The sequence below is a fragment of the Enhydra lutris genome, unplaced genomic scaffold, assembly GCF_002288905.1.
Source record: "Enhydra lutris kenyoni isolate GAN:26980312 unplaced genomic scaffold, ASM228890v2 scaffoldscaffold1, whole genome shotgun sequence".
In the NCBI taxonomy this organism is placed as follows: Eukaryota; Metazoa; Chordata; class Mammalia; order Carnivora; family Mustelidae; genus Enhydra; species Enhydra lutris.
This window is the reverse complement of record NW_019154085.1, coordinates 9,094,230-9,114,350: the sequence shown is the minus strand read 5'-3', so window position 1 is coordinate 9,114,350 and position 20,121 is coordinate 9,094,230. Positions and strand designations below refer to the sequence as shown.

The window sequence follows — 20,121 nt, the reverse complement described above, 5'->3', positions numbered from 1 at the left end:
AACTTTAAGATATATGCTTAATTATAATGATTCCCTAAATACTTCTAGAGTTTAGAGCAGCAGACTCAGATATTCCATTAAGTAATAGAATTGTGCATGTTTGTATCAAAAGTATATTTTTGAATAAAGTTTCATTATAACATTATAACATTTTATTCTTTAGGTGTAAACAATTGCAGTTGACTACAATTCGAGCATTCTTTGATCTTATTGATGCTGATACTAAACAAGTATGTATTTTTAAGTTAAAAATAACTTCAGTAGGGGTGCCTGGGTGACTCAGTGGGTTAAGTCTCTGCCTTCGGCTCAGGTCATGATCTCAGAGTCCTGGGATCAAGCCAGGCATCAGGCTCTCTGCTCAGCAGGGAGCCTGCTTCCCTCCCCCTCTGTGCCTGCCTACTTGTGATCTCTCTCTCTCTCTGTGAAATAAATAAATAAAATCTTAAAAAAAAAATTACTTCAGTAAAGTAAAAGCTTTTGTTACAGTAGGAATGGATTTAATTTTTTTTAACTTCCACAAAAGTAGAAGCCTTAATATGTTATATCAACTGTAATTAGTTTCAAAATAGAAATATATTTTTATCTGATAATACTTTGATCACTATTAATAATTAATAGAATGTTGGGGCGCCTGGGTGGCTCAGTGGGTTAAAGCCGCTGCCTTCGGCTCAGGTCATGATCCCAGGGTCCTGGGATCGAGCCCCGCATCGGGCTCTCTGCTCAGCAGGGTGCCTGCTTCCCTTCCTCTCTCTCTCTGCCTGCCTCTCTGCCTACTTGTGATCTCTGTCTGTCAAATAAATAAAATCTTAAAAAAAATTATAAAAAAAAATAATAATAGAATGCAATGAAAATGAGAAAGTAAAAAGATGCTTTAAATCTTCCCCCAATTCTTCCCCTTTAGTTGTTTAAAATTTGCTATATATCTTTTTAACTTAAGGAAGATATTTACTACAAGCTGTTTTATCCTTTTTTTTAATATGTTGTAAACTTCATGATGTATCATAATATACATTTTTGCTTAAAATTAAAAAAAAAATTTTTAATTTAAAAAATTTTTTTTAATTTTAAAATTAAAAATAAATTTTTTTAAGAAAAGCATCTTTATCTTCCTGGTAGGACCAAAATGTCTTCATTAATTAACTAACCCAAGCTCTCCAGAACTTAAATTATGTATTTTCAGTAGTTAAATGTTTTTTGTAATGAGATTTCACTTATAAACTTTATAAACCAGTGATTTTCCAAATTCAATTAATAGGACACCTGGAAATCCTAGCGCCATTAATAAACATCGTATTACTCTTGCATGTCTGCCAGCAGATATTTAGTAATCAGCAAAATTCAGGGAATTTTATCCATGAACTTAAATTTTTTTCTGTGATTTGGGAACAGATTGCTATTTTTCATGTTAGGCAGCCTTTTTTTTTTTAAACTCAGGTCACCTTGTAGTTCTTCACTGTTTCGTAGAACACGTTTTGAGAACTGTGGCTATGGCTTATCCTTTTGGAGAAAGATTCCTTGTGTATTAGGTAATTTTCTTCACTATGGCAAAGTATTTAGCTCAGATTTTTTTGGATTCTTCCCCATGAAGACTCCAATTTTTGGGGAGATTAGTATGTGTGACCTCTTTCTCATTAGATCTCTAGGTATTGCTTTCCTTATTGTGTCTTAGAGCTTAGAAAAGCCTTTTATAAGGCTTTTCACTCTTGGAAGTGGGATAGTGCTTTTGTTTTTTTCCTTAACCCTTCAGAAAGCTGCGGAACTACTGTTAGAATCATAGATACTTTCCTCTCTCCTGAAGAATACAATAAAAGAGAGACCCCCCCCCCCCCACGCCAAAAAGAGAGAGACCCAAACTATTGTGTTTTGCCACATTTTAAGCCACAAGATGCCATATTTAGGTTAGTATATTTATTAAAGTAAATCAGCTTTATAGAGTTAACACTATGAAGTGGTCATGGAATGCAAACATTTTTTAGTTTTTCAACTTTGTTTTAGTTATGAGTCTTCACTATGGCAAATGTTCTTTTACTCAGTTTGAGAGAGTGCAGCTAGACATAACAGAATCAATTAAAATTGTAAGATTTGTGTTTGGAATGACATTTGGTAGGCTTAGGGAAAAAACCCATTTCAGCCCATGAGAAACAGTAGTATCGGGATACCCGGGTGGCTCAGTGGGTTAAGCCACTGCCTTCGGCTCGGGTCATGATCCCAGAGTCCTAGGATCGAGTCCAACATCGGGCTCCTTGCTTGGCGGGGAGCCTGCTTCTCTCTCCACCTCTGCCTGCCTCTCTGCCTACTTGTGCACACTCTCTCTCTCTCTCTCTGACAAATAAATAAATAAAATCTTAAAAAAACAAACAAACAGTAGTTTCACAGACAGGTATAGTCTTTAAAAATTGTGCAGAAAGCCAATTTTTTGTATTAAGGTGTAATTGACACATTACATAAAACTAATTTTAATAAATCTTGTTTTCCATTAAAACCTGTGATGAGAAAATTATTAATACTAGTGTGTAATAAAATATAATTCTGGATAGATAAGTAATTTACTGACACATTTTAAGGGACAACTGAGAAATTTTTGGTAACCAATATTGTTAGGAATCAAAATACAAAACTGAGTTCTGTTTCACAAACTCACTATGTATAATCAACTAGACTAAATATTAAACAATAAAAAGTTAGTCTATGATTGCTATCCCTCAAGAAGATATTAGGAAGAGAAGCAAACATATATACAGGGAAATTGTAACTCCACGTAATTAGTCCCAAACGTGTGGTACAAAGGAATCAGAATTAGAGAATAATTTCTGATGGTTATCAGCATAAAAGACTTAGCTGAAAAACTTATGAGTGGATGGATTTCCTAGAGAGTGAGTAAGGATGGAAGAGTCCCGAGTTAACTAAATTTTGGCAAAAAAAGACCTTTTACTTTTAATTGATTGTGAACAGATGTGGCTACTTTAAAAAAAAGAACTAGTTTTGTATTAGATTGAGATGATTGAAATATTGTGTTGGTATCAATGAAGATAAAATTTCTATTGCCTTCTACTATAGTTACATGGTATCTAAGGAACTATATTCTGTTTTGTATGTTGTATTATAAGGAGGATGTTAACAAACTTGAGTTTATCCAGGGAAGGCAGTCAGGGTGATGAAGAGTTTGAAACAGTTCTGTGAACAACAGTTGATATGTTTGAAGTTTAATCTGTAAAGAAATGTTTTATTGGATGGGGGTTGTAACAGTCTTCAATTTCTTGAAGGGCTGCCCCCTAACTTAATATATCAAAGTAACAGTGAGTCAGATACTTGCCCTAAATATGGCAGAGCTTTCTCCTCAAAGGAGTTGTTAAAATTGGAATGTATTAGCTTTCACAGTAGCAAGTTAGAAATAAATGTTCAAGCAAATGCTGGGTGACTTCCTAAAGAATTAAAAAGATTTACTAGACCTGGGTCCTCACTGTCATTTCTTTGTCATTCTCTCATTATGTTGTTGAGAAAATCACTTACCTGCAGGGCCTCCTCAGTGCTTAAACTAGAGAGTTGAATAGTGGTAGATTCTGAATGGGTTTTAGACCCGAGGACTTTTTTTTTATTTCTTTAAGGGAGGAACTGGTATAAAGTTGCAGACATTTATTGTGTTAGGATATTTTAAAACAGACAACAAAAAATCCTATTGTCTGCTCTCATTTTCATTTCATGAAAGAAAGGATATTTAGACACAATGAGAGTAAGTAAGACAGGGTAAAGCAAAGTGGTTTCCAAGGAAGTGCAATTGGCAATTCATATTTTCTCTAATGATCAGTTAATTCTTTGCTGTGGGATTGGCACGGGTCTGAGTTTGGAAAGTAGTGTGTTGGAGTTGCTAGACTGGAGGACCTCGTAAGTTCTCATCTGACTCTATACACCTTTGTATGTTTTATTCTTAACTGTTACTTAAGAGGTACTAGTCTGGGCTCTGGAGCCAGACTGCCTGAGTCCTGGCCCAGATTGTTAGTAGGAGTATGACCTTGGGCAAGTTCCTTAATTTCTCTGTGCTTTAGTTTCTTGGCAAAAATACAAATAAAAGGGTTATTATCTCTTAGAGCTCTTGTGATGGTTAAATGAGTTAATAACATATTCAGTACTTAGAAGATTGCCTGGCCCAGAGTAAGTAACTGTTGTCTCTTACTATGTTATTACTTGATGCAAAGTTTCATTGAACTATCATAATGGATACTAAAAGATACAAAAATGTATCATTCTTTCTAGATAACTCAAAATCCCAAGAAGAAATTGTCAGTCTTGAATCACCACTTTATAAGACACCCATCAAAACACTTTGAGGAAAATCCAGCAATAATTTCTGACCTAACAGGTTGGTGGTAATAACATGTTTTTATTTTAAATCGAGTTTTATTTTTAGGTAAATTTATTAGCAAAGTCTTTGCAACTGTGGTACTTAGCTACTATAATTTTATTATGTTTTATTAATTTCTCTGTGGTGGTTTCTTTTTTTTTTTTAATTTTTATTTATTTTTTTAACTTCTTTTCAGTGTTCCAGAATTCATTGTTTATGCACCACACCCAGTGCTCCATGCAATACGTGCCCTCCATAATACCCACCACCAGGCTCACCCAACCACCCACCCCTCTCCCCTCCAAAACCTTCAGATTGTTTTTCAGAGTCCACACTCTCACATGGTTTGTCTCCCCCTCCAATTTCCCCCAACTCCCTTCTCTCCGTCTCCCCGTGTCCTCCGTGTTACTTCTTATGCTTCTGTGGTGGTTTCTTAGGTTCTTGATTAAGGAAGAGAAAAAGGTAAGAAACAGTTTTATAAGATGTTGGTGATAAAAATTTTGTTCTGAAAATAACCTGACAAGTACAAAGTTTTAAAGTTAGAGTTAATTGTTGCTATTTCCTGACAGTCACATAAAATACTATAATTATTTTTGACTAAAGTTTTCAGTATCAGTCATTTTTTAGTCTTCTTTTGGTTTAATAGCATATCATTCGCTGTTAATATAATAGCTGTTATATTCACTTCGGAAAATAATTTCTTTTTTATTGATACTTCCTTTGAGGAAAGGCACCAAATAAATTTAAAATTCTTTACTTGGGGAGTGCCTGGGTGGCTCAGTCGTTAAACGTGTGCCTTCAGCGCAGGTCACCATCCCAGGGTCCTGGGTTTGAGCCCGACATCGGGCTCCCTGCTTGGTGGGAAGCTTGCTTCTCCTTCTCCCATTCTTTCTGCTTGTGTTCCCTCTCTTGTTGTGTTTCTATCTGTCAAATAAATAAAATCTTAAAAAAAAAAGCTTTACTTGATGTGAATGCTAGCAGTGATAAGCACAGACAACATCTTAGTAGGTTTCTTATTTTTTCTTTTTTTTAAATTTAATTTTATTTTTTCAGTGTTCCAAGATTCATTGTTTATGCAACACACCCAGTGTTCCATGTAATATGTGCCCTTTGTGATACCCACTACCAGGCTCTTATTTTAAAATAGCCATTGTTCAGGAAATCATGTCTTTTTCAAATCCTTTTGTAATTGAGAAGTATTTCATGAGCATTCAATAAAAGGAATAGTTTAATATTTAAAAAGCAAGCCAAATTCATTTCCTTTACCTTAGGGACATCTATGTGGGTTCCAGTGAAAGTATCCAAATGGACCTATGTGGCTTATAATGTAAGTATACCATGAATAGATTAAAAAAAATTTTTTTTCAAAAACATTTTGGTATTTATCTTTAAAAAATTAAAGACTTTTGGGGAACCTGGGTGGCTCAGCTGGTTGAACATCTGACTTTTGATCTCAACTCAGGTCTTGATCTCAGGGTCGTGAGTTCAAGCCCTGCATTGGGCTCCTCGCTGGGCATGGAGCCTACTTAAAAAATAATAATAATGATAAAAAATATATAAGTAAAAGTTAAAGACTCTTTTAAAAAGATATTTACATATATTTTTCCATATTAAAACAATGATAATTCCTTAATATCTAGTTAATGTTCAGTTTTCCAGTTTTATCATAACTGTTAAATTTTTTCTTTCTCACTTTTAAATGAGAATACACATAATATCCACATACTGTCATTTGTTAATATGTCTCTTATTGCTCTTTTAATCTCTCATATTTCCTCTACCCCTTTTCTTTCCTTGAAGCTTATTTGTTGAAAAAACAAGTCATTTGTCCTATAGAGTCGCATACAGTCTTGACTTTGCTGATTGCATTCCTTCAGTACCATTTAGTATATTCCTTTGTCTGCTCTTTTCCTGTAACTTAGTCCTTGGATCAGATTCATTTGCTTGATCAGATTCCGTTTTTGTTCTGGCTAGACTGTCTCTTTTTTTGTGATGTTAACAGCTGTTGATGAAGTCTGCCTAGAGTCATTAATTCATTTAGGGGATGCAAAAATATTGGTGCTCTAATTCAGTTATTTTTTTTTTATTAACTGAAACATTATTGGGAAATTTCGTATCTACCAAATTTATCAAAAGTGGAACATAGCAGGAAAGGAGAAAATTAAAATTGCTTGGGTCTTTGGATCTTGTATTTACTGGTTTTCAGTAATAGCGAGTTGGCTCACAAACCTCCTCTACTGGTGATCATAAACAGTTTGGGGTTTTTTTTTTTTCCTAGTATTATTATGAACTCATCTGTTAAACATGTTTCTATCTAAAATATTAAAATTCTTCTGTCTTTGACCAGTGGAAGTCATTTCAAGTTAGGCTCCTGAATCCTTTTGGTAAAGCTACTCTTTAGTTGTCTTTCTTTGATAGTTTCTTCACTACCTAATATGAGAAGATGTTTAAGCTCATTTTGTACATTTCCTGCCCCAGACCTTGAATCAGCTTTTTCTCTAAGGAGCTCTTTCTGTTATTTGGGAAATGGTGTCTAAAAACCATAATTTGGACACTAGAGATGTTTATGACTAGTGGGTTAGCATTTCTAGGCCTTTTCGGTGGACAGAGCTAAGAAATGTATTTTATGTTGATCATTAGGCCAAAACTCAAACCTAAACAAAAACATGCCTTTATACTGCTATTTCTAAGACATACTCAGGACCACAGGGTCCCTGATATCCCTGACTTAGATCTGTATCTTCTTCCCACTCCTAGAATATTGGAGAATACCTCAACAACACCAAGAATGATAACATTAGAATAATTTTTGCTTTATCTGTATATTTAAATGATGAAATTATCTACTCTTAATGGTTTTATTATGTTTTCCCTCTTTTTTTTTTTTAGGAATCTGATAAGATATATTTTACATTTCCTCTTGCAAATCATAGAAAAATCTACACTCATGTCTATTGTCAGAGCACCATGCTGGTAAGATAATTGGTACATTTTATGTAAATCTAAAAGTCTATTTTTAAGATTCAACTAATATCTAAGATCTTTTCTTTAGCTATGAACTATTATTAAATCTAATAAGTTGAAAAATATTTGTCTAAAACAGTTTTGATTGAAAAGTATTAATCAAAATATTTCTATAACTGATAATTTACTTCTAAATTATACTTTTGGCTCTAGTTCAGGTCTTTCACCCTGTTTTTCTACCTTACTTACAATCTTTAGGATGAAGGAATTCAGTTCAAATACCCTTATTTCTTTTTAATGAATACCTACTATCAGGTATTGTCCAAAAAAATGTGTCACATGCTATAACATGCCTTTGTTATATTTGGAATTTTTTTTTTACTTTTATTTTTTAATAATTTAATTATTTGTCAGCATTTCTTATTCTCAGGAACTTGTTTCTCCATTTAGGTTCTTTTCCCTCTTCCTGGATTTTTTTTTTCCTGTTTCTTCACTTTGTATTTGTGTTTTTCATAATTTCTTTCTTCTTCTCCCTTTTGTTGGGTTATTTGTATTCTTTAGAACTAGAACCTGTCACTTAGTTGGTAGATATCTGCCATTTGATATATAGTAAAGTCTTTAGAAATGCTAGACAGGCATTGTGGGCTAGGTGCTAATGAATACTAATTTTAGTAGGATGACCGAAGTTTTGCATCTCTCACAGAGACTAGCATCTCTCTGCCTAAAATCTGGATGGGCAGTTTATCTCAAGAGAATCTGGCCCTTAGACTGGTGGCTTAAAATATCCAAACTCACTTAATACTAAATTCCAAATCAGAATGTCAGTATTACAGTGAGAAATCCTTGCCAAAGTTCAGATTCTCCATTTGGCTTATTGGGGGATCCCTTTTCTGTAATTAAGGTCCATAGGTATTAATTAGCAGAAAGTTATGTGGTGAGTTTTAAAAATCTTTTCAATTTGTATTACAGAAGTTTTCAATCATATAAAAATAGAATATAATAATAAAAGCTCACATAACTATCACATAGCTTTAACAGTTATCAACACTGCCATTTTTATTTATCCCTTTTTCACTTTTTTTTGACTGAAGGATTTTTAAAGCAAATTCTAGGCATTTTATCATTTCATCCTTAAATACTTAAGTATGCTTTCTAGCAGATAAGGATTGTGCATGTTAACTGTAATATCATTATTTCACCCAACAAAATTAATTATTAATTCCTTAATATCATGTGATATCCAGTCCATGTTCAGTTGCCCTCTGTTCAGTTAAATTCTCTGAGTTAGTTTATGTGAATCAGAATCCAGAAAGTATACACGTTATATTTGATTCATGGATCCCAAGTTTCTTTTATAACAGCCCCCTCTCTTTTCCTCCATGCCATTTATTTGTTCAAGCAAGTGGGTTATATGCTCTACAGAATTTCCCACATTTTGGGTTTAGGTGACTATTCTCATGGTATCTTTTTAAAAAAAAATTTATGTATTAGAATGCATGCAAGAGGGGGAGAGAGAGAGCATAGGGGTGAGGGGCAGAGGGAGAGGGAGAAGCAGACTCTCCAGTAGGCAGGGAGCCTAATAGGGCTCGATCCCAGGACCCCAGGTTCATGACCTGAGCCATAGGCAGACACTTAACCTACTGAGCCACCAGATGCCCCTCTTGTGGTATCTTTTAACATGTATTTCTATCCCTTATGTTTTCTATAAACTGGTTGTTAGATTTAGAATCTTGATTAATTTTTTTAACTAAATTAATCGCCACTAATTTTTTTGACACAAGAATGTTTTATAAGTAGAACTATGTACTTAACCAGAGATACACAGTATCTGGTTGTTCCACTTTAGAGACCTAAAGACTTAGCAGTAAACTCAGGTGGTGGTAGCATGATCTATCCTATATAAAGTTCCTATCAGATTTTCACCTATTGAGGACATCATTTTTTACTGTAGATAGATTTCTCTTTAGATCTATTATATAAATTTTTATGACCAAGTAGCATTTTCTTTTCTGTATACTTTAAGAATCAGTTGGCAATTCTTGAGTGACTTTTTCTAAGATTTTCAGTACTTTTTTTTTTAAAGATTTTATTTATTTATTTGACAGAGAGAGCGATCACAAGTAGGCAGAGCAGCAGGCAGAGAGAGAGGGGAAGCAGGCTCCCTGCTGAGCAGAGAGCCTGATGCGTGGCTCAATCCCAGGACCCTGAGACCATGACCTGAGCCAAAGGCAGAGGCTTAACCCACTGAGCCACCCAGGTGCCCCTTCAGTACTATTTTTATAATTAGTTAGAGATGCTTGCTAGATGACCTGAAATTGTTCTTTTGACACCTTACAGATTATATCAACATGGTGTTTTAGGGTGGGCTTGAATAATATTTTTTCAATTTTTTTGATGAATAAGTCAGAATTCCCTATACATGGAAGTATAAATAGTATAAAATATTGACACCTTTCATATTAAGGGCTGTCCTTGAAGACAGCCTCCCTTAGTAGCTGCAAAACCCATTACAAAAGTGGGGTGGAACTTGAGAGCTCACTAGATTTTCCTTGTCTAAGCTATGCAGATCTTTTCTTTTGCCTTGCTTTATAATGTCACATTATTCTGGGAAATACAGTTAACTGATATAGAAGTCATACAAGTATTTTGCCAGCAATAAAGAGCAGACAAATTCCACATTATTTTTCATTTATTTCCTTTCAGCTTCCTTTTCTGTATTCTTGGAAAATGTCTTCAAGTTGTATTTAACCTTCATGAGGGCAGAGACCATGTCTGCCTCATTCATCATTTTTTTCCTTAAAGGCTTGGCATAATTACATGGCTCTAGAATAGACTTTATAAATATTAGTTGGATAAAAGGATTGATTTCTTTTTCATTATCTTCTCTGTTTAATAAGGAAAGTTTTATGTAGCTAATATGAGCAGTATTTCTTACCTTCTTATATCTTGGTATAAGGTTTTAGTAGTTGGATCTTCAGATCTTGGAATATCACTCTTACTTCTTCCTTAAAAGTTGCAGTGAAGGTCTTTGGTCATACTGCTCTTAAATGACTGAATATAGATACGTAATATTGTTAAAATACCACTACCATCTCTGCGGCATTCCCGTGGTACCCTGATAAAGTAATAACTAGCTTTTGTCTTGAGCCCTTGCAGTTGTGCTCCAATCCAAACACATTCTCAGTTACGTAGAAGTTTTGCCTGATAATCAAATGAGAACTCAAATTATAAACGTTAAGATATACTTAGATAAATTGCTATTTTTAATTGACTCTGGATTTTTTTTTCTGTTTGTATAAAAGTTGACTACTAGGTGTTCATCTTCTATATTTACTTAAAATTTAGTTACCTTACTATGTAACTACCTAATTAAAGCATGGACATTGCTGAACTCTGTAGGCGTTGGTTCAGAAATTAAAATACCTTACCCAGTATGCTATGGAGAGGTCACTCTTTCTCTTACTGCTGCTCTACGTTACTTGCTTTACCTATCTATGCTGACATTAGACTTCTTTACCTGCCTTTTACCTATATGACTTTTGAGAACAGCTTGCAAATGTTTCTAAATAATGCTATTTTATGTTTCCATCATGCCTACTAACCCTATCATATAACAGTAAAATGTTAAGCTGCCTATTTTACGTAATTATTTTCTATAATATTTAGTGTGCTTTGTATTATTAATCAACAGGATACAAATAGTTGGATTTTTGGCTGCATAAACAGCACTTCTATGTGGTAAGTCTTTTGAACCTAAGGGCCTCAATTGTTCATTTTTCTCAATATGAATAATACAAATCATACTTATTAAAGATTTATTTATTTTAGAGAGAGAGAGAGAAAGAGGGAAGCAGGGGTAATGGGGAGGGGCAAAGGGAGAAGGAGAGGGAGAGAATCTTAAGCAGACTCCTTGCTGTGCGCAGGGCCTGATATGGGGCTCAATCCCAATGACTCTGAGATCATGACCTGAACCAAAATCAAGAGCCTGAGCCACTCAGGCACTCCTAAATCACACTTTTTAGAAAGCTTCATACATTCTTAAGTTCATTTTGCTGCTACATTACATTATAATAGCATTGATTTTTTTGAATGAAAAATAAAGGAAATTAACATATCAGTAGTTATTTGCAAACATTGAAATGGTTTCTAGGAAAAACAATTTTTTTTTGTATCCAAAAGGACTGTATGGATAAGAGCATATTGGATTAAACTTACTGGACTTTGTCATTAGAACTTTCTCTGATAGGTCTGTAGGTGGTTACTTTTTCCTCTGAAGCTTATTTATAATTTATAATGTTTTAATACATTTGTCCTTTAATTAAATTTCATATTCACTTTGAAGCCAGCATGGGATTGATTTATCATGGAAAGCTGAACTGCTGCCAACAATCAAGGTAAATTGTGGCTTTAGAATTCTAATATTCAGGGGAAAAAATAATAAGAAATTCTTGTCTATAAGTATTTTAGAATATGGTCTTTTGTTAATTCATTTATCTATTAAATGAACTTGAGATTTGCTAACATAAAGTTTAAAAATATTTTCTCTGGAAATACATTTTAATGGAGAATAACATGCAGTGTTTTTCTTTAACGTGCAAAGATAACTAAGTTAACAGTCCTCTAAATAAAATTTAATCTGTATATTATAACATCATACCAAGAGCTAGATAAGTTTTTTAAAATTTATTTTGAGGGTATGTTTGGAATGATCTGTCTTAAAATAGAAGGGTAGTAGTTTGAGTTTGGGGGAGAGGACCTACAGTAGGAAAGCGAGCCTCTCAGAGAGATGCAAAGTAATTTTCTGGATCTATTTCAACATCACTTTGTGGTCAGATACTTGGATAACTCCACTTTATCTTGTACTCCATGGGATTTATTTAATAATTGTTCGTGATTTCCTTAAGTAACTCTGATAGGTCAGTAAGTCTTTTTATAAAACATTAATATCATTGAGAAAATAAATCAGTTCTTAAATTTGAGGAAAATACATGTTCTGATTTCTAAGTTGTGTTTATTATAACTCATAATCTTATACCAGGAGTGATAATTTTCAGTCTTCAAATATTTTTTCATGATGAATACTGGTCTCATAAACTTGAAAGTGAAGCCAGTCTGGTTGGTCTCAGTCATCTTCCAGTCCAGTTCAGTTATTTGTTATTTATCTGTATAGTCAACTCTGTACTATACTCACAGAGAGGAATGATGTTATAATGAATAATTGCAAGTTACTTCACACTAGATTCTGGAGTGGTTGCAGTTATATTTTCTGTCACCTCAGTCGTCCTTATTTTGTGTATATTCATTCATATAACTTTTGTATTCAAGAGATAAACATTGTGGGAAAGTGATTAGGTTCATATGAGCATTTTTAATGTCTGTCACTGATTCTATCCTAGCCTTTTAGGCAGGAGCAAAACAAACAAAAGTAGTACGATATACTTAATGATAATCATTCATAAATCTTTCCTTAAATTTCCAATTTCGATAGTATATCCTATCTAATCTATAAGAGTTAGGAAGAAATAAATGATTAAAATCCCGATAGAATGCTACTTTGCTCCTATTTTTAAAAAGTTACCTCTTAAATAATAAAATCCTTATGTATATTTTTAATCTCAAAGATTCAGCAGTGTATTAATCTAGTTCTAGACCCTGTGTTATTTGTTCTAGATGTAAGAAACAGCTGTCAGAACAGCAGAACAAGCTGTTCCAGCTGCTTATACTTTTTGTTTTTCCAAGATTTTATTTATTTCAGACAGAGTCTTAAGCAGGTTCCCCGCTAAGTGGGGTGCCTGATAACAGGTCTCGATCTCATGACCCTGCGATTATGACCTAGTCAAAACCAAGAGTCTGATGTGCAGATCATGACCTGAGCCAAAATCAAAAGTTGGACACTGAACTGACTGAGCCACCCTGGCACCCAGCTGCTGCTTGTTTTTTTTTTTTTCTTTTTTTTTTTTTTAAGATTTTACTTATTTATTTGACAGAGATCACAAGTAGGCAGAGAGGCAGAGAGAGAGAGAGGAAGGGAAGCAGGCTCCCTGCTGAGCAGAGAGCAATCCCAGGACCCTGGAATCCTGACCCAAGCCAAAGGCAGAGGCTTTAACACATTGAGCCACCCAGGAGCCCTGCTGCTTGCTTTTTATAGTGAATGCTGAAAGAGGTTGCCAGATAGCATTAAAAGCCTACTGAAATTTAGAGGGGGGAAGATGGGAGAAAGAGGTTTAGAAAATAAGGATTACAATATTCTGCAATCTTAGGTATTCATAGCGGAAGAGGATCATAATTAATAAACATAAATAAATTTCTCCATTTTAATGAAAATCAAAATTATATGTGTTAGCCACTTCTAAAAAGGACACAAAGTTATTTTGAAATCAAGTTGGAGAGAAAGAAAAGATTAAAGTAAGAAGATTTTATGAATTTTATTCATATTCATAACATTGCAACAAAAGTAGTGTCAGGTGACACTCAGATCACTCTTAGCATTGTTGTTGACTGAACTGTTAGTAAGTAGAAGACTCCAGCAAAGCACCTGTAAATTCAGTTTTTAAATACCAGTCATACGGAATTTTTCTGTCATGGGTACTGTGAAGAAGTTTATGAAAACAAAAAGCACAACAAGCCAGGAATTTGGTAAGCCAAAATGGATTTATTGTTGAAAACAAAAATTTATAAAGATAACTAACTGAAAAAAAAAAATAACTGATATGAGAAAACTACCTTGTTGCCATTTTGTCTTAATCATTTTAGTACCATAGTTTTGCTCTTTGCATCAAAACCTGGTGTTTGATTTCCTGTGTGTATTGTTTCATCATTAAGGGCATTTTACCCTTAAAACACTGAAAAATTTCCAAACTTCATATTAATCTTACCTGTCAATCTAACAAGTTCATGAATATGATTATATTGTCAAGTTCCTACTGACATTATAACTTTATAGGAACTTTATAAGGAAATTTTTTTGACACTGTTAACCTTTTTAAAGTATTCTGATCCTAACAAAATTCATGAGGAAAAAAAAGTATTTTTGAGAATAAATAACAAAGGCTAGTAGAGCGGATAGCCACACAGAGTAACCAAGGTTCTTTCTAGTTATCTTTCATAGTGTCTACCGGCTGTTCGTTGGTCTCAGTTGCCTGTCAGTGTCATTTGTGAGGGCCTTTTAAGGCCTTTTAATTTACATTAGAAGGGATTAAGTCTGTTGCTGAGGCTTTGGCAAGTAAGTTGAGGTGAAGCCTCCTAGGTTAGAAAACACTCCCGGTGGATCTGGTCAGGTTGTCAGCCACTGGCTCGTGTTTCTTCAGCTTCAGCACCTCTGTTCACCTTGCCCACACAGGTGTTCCTGAAGAACACTGGAGAAAGTTAACTGTCTGCAGAAATTTCTTTTTTTTTTTTTAAAGATTTTTATTTATTTATTTGACAGAGAGAGAGACACAGGGAGAGAGGGAACACAAGCAGAGGGAATGGGAGAGGGAGAAGCAGACTCCCGGTGAATCAGGGAGACCAGCGTGGGGCTCGATCCCAGGACCCTGGGATCATGACCTGAGCTGAAGGCAGACACTTAACGACTGAGCCACCCAGAAGCGCTGCATAAATTTCTTAATACATACAAATTGTTACCACATACAACTGCTGCCACCCCCATGTCTACTTCCAGAAAAAAAAAAAACAAAACCCTGGATTTAAAAAATGTATTTGGTGCTGTACCATTTCATTAAATAGACCAGTCTCTTTACTTATTCCTCAAAATACAGACTATGGGATCTGGTTTTAATTTTAAAGATAGATTTTTATTTTTTATTTTTTATTTATTTTTTTTAAAGATTTTATTTATTCATTTGACACAGAGAGATCACAAGTAGGCAGAGAGGCAGGCAGAGAGAGGGAGGGATGCAGGCTCCCCACTGAGCAGAGAGCCCGATGTGGGGCTCGATCCCAGGATCCTGAGATCATGACCTGAGCTGAAGGCAGAGGCTTAATCCACTGAGCCACCCAGGTGCCCCTATTTTTTATTTTTTATTTTATTTTTTTTTAAGATTTTATTTATTTATTTGACAGAGATCGCAAGTAGGCAGAGAGGCAGGCTCCCAAGGAGCCTGATGCGGGGCTTGATCCCAGGACCCTGGGATCATGACCTGAGCTGAAGGCAGAGGCTTTAACCCACTGAACCACCCAGGCGCCCCAAAGATAGATTTTTATTTGATAAGGTGCATTACTAGTTTTATTGTGTCTTCATGTCATTTACTGAGTGATTCCATGGGATGATAATCATATATATCATTAGACAGCAACTCTTTACTGCTTCAGCTACATCAGAATCATTTGAGATTAAGTTGTAACTCTCCATTATTTTTAGCATTCATTCATTCATCATCTATTGAATGCTCTTTGTTGTATGCTAGCTACCAAAATAAATGTAGAAATCTATTGTAATGTTATAAAAAGCAAATGGACAAATTATAAAAGATATCAAATCTGGAAATAATTATGTAAAATAATTATATGTAGTATTAAATGTCATTTGTTTTACATGAAGGGGTCAGTTCAACGAATATTTTTGGCAGTCCATATTTACAAAATGTTAGGAATTTGAGTTTAGGATTATTGATCTGAAAATGTAAACATGGGTATTTTTATGAGGTACTGAATATAAAGTGTGAAATCAGTTTTTTTATAACCAATTAATTAAGAAATAAGTATAATTTCTTTGAACATGTTTTAAGTTCTGTATACCGTTAGAAATAAAATCAGCTTTTTATGTCCTTTTTTTTCTTTTTTTTTTTTAGTCTGTGATGTTAAGACTTCAAGATTATCCATCTTTGTCTCATCTTGTTGTTTATGTACCATCTATTCATGGAAGTAAGGTAACAAATGGATTAAGGTTGTTATCAGAATGTTTAGTGGATACTCATGCTAAATTTTTGTTATTTTTTGATGAATTCTTTGACATAATGCTTATCTAAAACAGTGACCAGTTTGGTGAAGACTGTTAAATCATTAAGATCATCTACTCTAACTTGAACTAAGCAGAATAAACCCAAGCCTCTGTGTTCAAAGTGGGAACATACTTTATGTATTAATCTTACAAAATTATTGAGTACCCTTTTATGTGCAAGACTGTGTGCCAGGAATTATAGGAGGCAAACAAATGAGGAAGACATGAATCCTATTCTCAAAAAACTACATACTGTTGGGTAGGGGGAGAGAAGCATTTGGAAGCAGAGGGAAGAGTGAGAATAAAAAAGGTAGCCCAAAATATACTACAAATCAGAATATAGCAAATAAATGAAAGGTTTAAGAAGGGAAGATATCTTCTTAATTGTTTCTTTTTTTTTTCTGAACCTCTTTTTATCCCCCCCCCCCATGATTTGGGATCTCTTCTGATTTGGTTAAAGCGTATTTTCCTGGGGTCTTTGCCACCCTTTTAGTATTTTAGTTGCTCCTTCATATACTCTTATCTGGACAAAATGACAAGGCGGAAAAATTCACCACAAAAAAAAGAACAAGAGGCAGTACCGAAGGCTAGGGACCTAATCAATACAGACATTGGTAATATGTCAGATCTAGAATTCAGAATGACGATTCTCAAGGTTCTAGCTGGGCTTGAAAAAGGCATGGAAGATATTAGAGAAACCCTCTCGGGAGATATAAAAGCCCTTTCTGGAGAAATAAAAGAACTAAAATCTAACCAAGTTGAAATTTAAAAAGCTATTAATGAGGTGCAATAAAAAATGGAGGCTCTCACTGCTAGGATAAATGAGGCAGAAGAAAGAATTAGCGATGTAGAAGACCAAATGACAGAGAAAAAAGAAGCTGAGCAAAAGAGGGACAAACAGCTACTGGACCATGAGGGCAGAATTCGAGAGATAAGTGATACCATAAGACGAAACAACATTAGAATAATTGGGATTCCAGAAGAAGAAGAAAGAGAGAGGGGAGCAGAAGGTATATTGGAGAGAATTATTGGAGAGAATTCTCCCTAATATGGCAAAGGGAACAAGCATCAAAATCCAGGAGGTTCAGAGAACCCCCCTCAAAATCAGCAAGAATAGGTCCACACCCCGTCACATAATAGTAAAATTTACAAGTCTTAGTGACAAAGAGAAAATCCTGAAAGCAGCCTGGGAAAAGAAGTCTGACACATACAATGGTAAAAATATTAGATTAGTAGCAGACTTATCCACAGAGACCTGGCAGGCCAGAAAAGCTGGCATGATATATTCGGAGCACTAAACGAGAAAAACATGCAGCCAAGAATACTATATCCAGCTAGGCTATCATTGAAAATAGAAGGAGAGATAAAAAGCTTCCAGGACAAACAAAAACTGAAAGAATTTGCAAACACCAAACCAGCTCTACAGGAAATATTGAAAGGGGTCATCTAAGCAAAGACAGAGCCTAAAAGTAGTAGATCAGAAAGGAACAGAGACAATATACAGTAACAGTCACCTTACAGGCAATACAATGGCACTAAATTCATATCTCTCAATAGTTACCCTGAATGTTAATGGGCTAAATGCCCCAATCAAAAGACACAGGGTATCAGAATGGATAAAAAAACAAAACCCATCTATATGTTGCCTACAAGAAACTCATTTTAAACCCGAAGACACCTCCAGATTTAAAGTGAGACGGTGGAAAACCATTTACCATGCTAATGGACATCAGAAGAAAGCAAGGGTGGCAATCCTAATATCAGATCAATTAGATTTTAAGCCAAAGACTATAATAAGAGATGAGAAAGGACACTATATCATACTCAAAGGATCTGTCCAACGAGAAGATCTAACAATTTTAAATATCTATGCCCCTAATGTGGGAGCAGCCAAATATATAAACCAATTAATAACAAAATCAAAGAAACACATCAACAATAATACAATAATAGTAGGGGACTTTAACACTCCCCTCACTGAAATGGACAGATCATCCAAGCAAAAGATCAACAAGGAAATAAAGGCCTTAAATGACACACTGGACCAGATGGATATCACAGATATATTCAGAATATTCTATCCCAAAGCAACAGAATACACATTCTTCTCTAGTGCACATGGAACATTCTCCAGAATAGATCACATCCTGGGTCCTAAATCAGGTCTCAACTGGTATCAAAAGATTGGGATCATTCCCTGCATGTTTTCAGACCACAATGCTCTGAAGCTAGAACTCAATCACAAGAGGAAATTTGGAAAGAACCCAAATACATGGAGACTAAACAGCATCCTTCTAAAGAATGAATGGGTCAACCAGGAAATTAAAGAAGAGTTGAAAAAATTCATGGAAACAAATGATAATGAAAACACAACGGTTCAGAATCTGTGGGACACAACAAAGGCAGTCCTGAGAGGAAAATATATAGCCGTACAAGCCTTTCTCAAGAAACAAGAAAGGTCTCAGGTACACAACCTAACCCTACACCTAAAGGAGCTGGAGAAAGAACAAGAAAGAAACCCTAAACCCAGCAGGAGAAGAGAAATCATAAAGATCAGAGCAGAAATCAATGAAATAGAAACCAAAAAAACAATAGAACAAATCAACGAAACTAGGAGCTGGAGCTGGTTCTTTGAAAGAATTAATAAGATTGATAAACCCTTCGCCAGACTTATCAAAAAGAAAAGAGAAAGGACCCAAATAAATAAAATCATGAATGAAAGAGGAGAGATCACAACAAACTCCAAAGAAATACAGACAATTAAAAGAACATACTATGAGCAACTCTACGCCAACAAATTTGACAATCTGGAAGAAATGGATGCATTTCTAGAGACATATAAACTACCACAACTGAAGCAGGAAGAAACAGAAAACCTGAACAGACCCATAACCAGTAAGGAGATTGAAACAGTCATCAAAAATCTCCAAACAAACAAAAGCCCAGGGCCAGACGGCTTCCCAGGGTAATTCTACCAAACATTTAAAGAAGAACTAATTCCTATTCTGCTGAAACTGTTCCAAAAAATAGAAATGGAAGGAAAACTTCCAAACTCATTTTATGAGGCCAGCATCACCTTGATCCCAAAACCAGACAAGGATCCCATCAAAAAAGAGAACTACAGACCAATATCCTTGATGAACACAGATGCAAAAATTCTCACCAAAATACTAGCCAATAGGATTCAACAGTACATTAAAAGGATTATTCACCACGACCAAGTGGGATTTATTCCAGGGCTGCAAGTTTGGTTCAACATTCGCAAATCAATCAATGTGATACAACACATTAATAAAAGAAAGAACAAGAACCATATGATACTCTCCATAGATGCTGAAAAAGCATTTGACAAAGTACAGCATCCCTTCCTGATCAAAACTCTTCAAAGTGTAGGGATAGAGGGCACATACCTCAATATTATCAAAGCCATCTATGAAAAACCCACCGCAAATATCATTCTCAATGGAGGAAAACTGAAAGCTTTTCCGCTAAGGTCAGGAACACGGCAGGGATGTCCATTATCACCACTGCTATTCAACATAGTACTAGAAGTCCTAGCCTCAGCAATCAGACAACAAAAGGAAATTAAAGGCATCCAAATCGGCCAAGAAGAAGTCAAACTATCACTCTTCGCAGATGATATGATACTATATGTGGAAAACCCAAAAGACTCCACTCCAAAACTGCTAGAACTTGTACAGAAATTCAGTAAAGTGTCAGGTTATAAAATCAATGCACAGAAATCAGTTGCATTTCTCTACACCAACAACAAGACAGAAGAAAGAGAAATTAAGGAGTCAATCCCATTTACAATTGCACGCAAAACCATAAGATACCTAGGAATAAACCTAACCAAAGAGGCTAAGAATCTATACCCAGA

General features: G+C 34.9%; 1 protein-coding gene across 1 annotated transcript in view; it reads left to right on the top strand.

Moving 5' to 3' along the window:
• LOC111142035 (post-GPI attachment to proteins 1) overlaps positions 1-20,121 on the top strand; it is a 78,613-nt gene that overhangs the window by 28,205 nt on the left and 30,287 nt on the right. Inside the window, exons 7-13 of the mRNA XM_022494961.1 lie at positions 164-230; positions 4,252-4,357; positions 5,611-5,666; positions 7,229-7,312; positions 10,995-11,041; positions 11,646-11,697; positions 16,093-16,170. Of these exons, the coding sequence (XP_022350669.1) occupies positions 164-230; positions 4,252-4,357; positions 5,611-5,666; positions 7,229-7,312; positions 10,995-11,041; positions 11,646-11,697; positions 16,093-16,170 (490 nt within the window). The remainder of the gene's footprint in view (positions 1-163; positions 231-4,251; positions 4,358-5,610; positions 5,667-7,228; positions 7,313-10,994; positions 11,042-11,645; positions 11,698-16,092; positions 16,171-20,121) is intronic.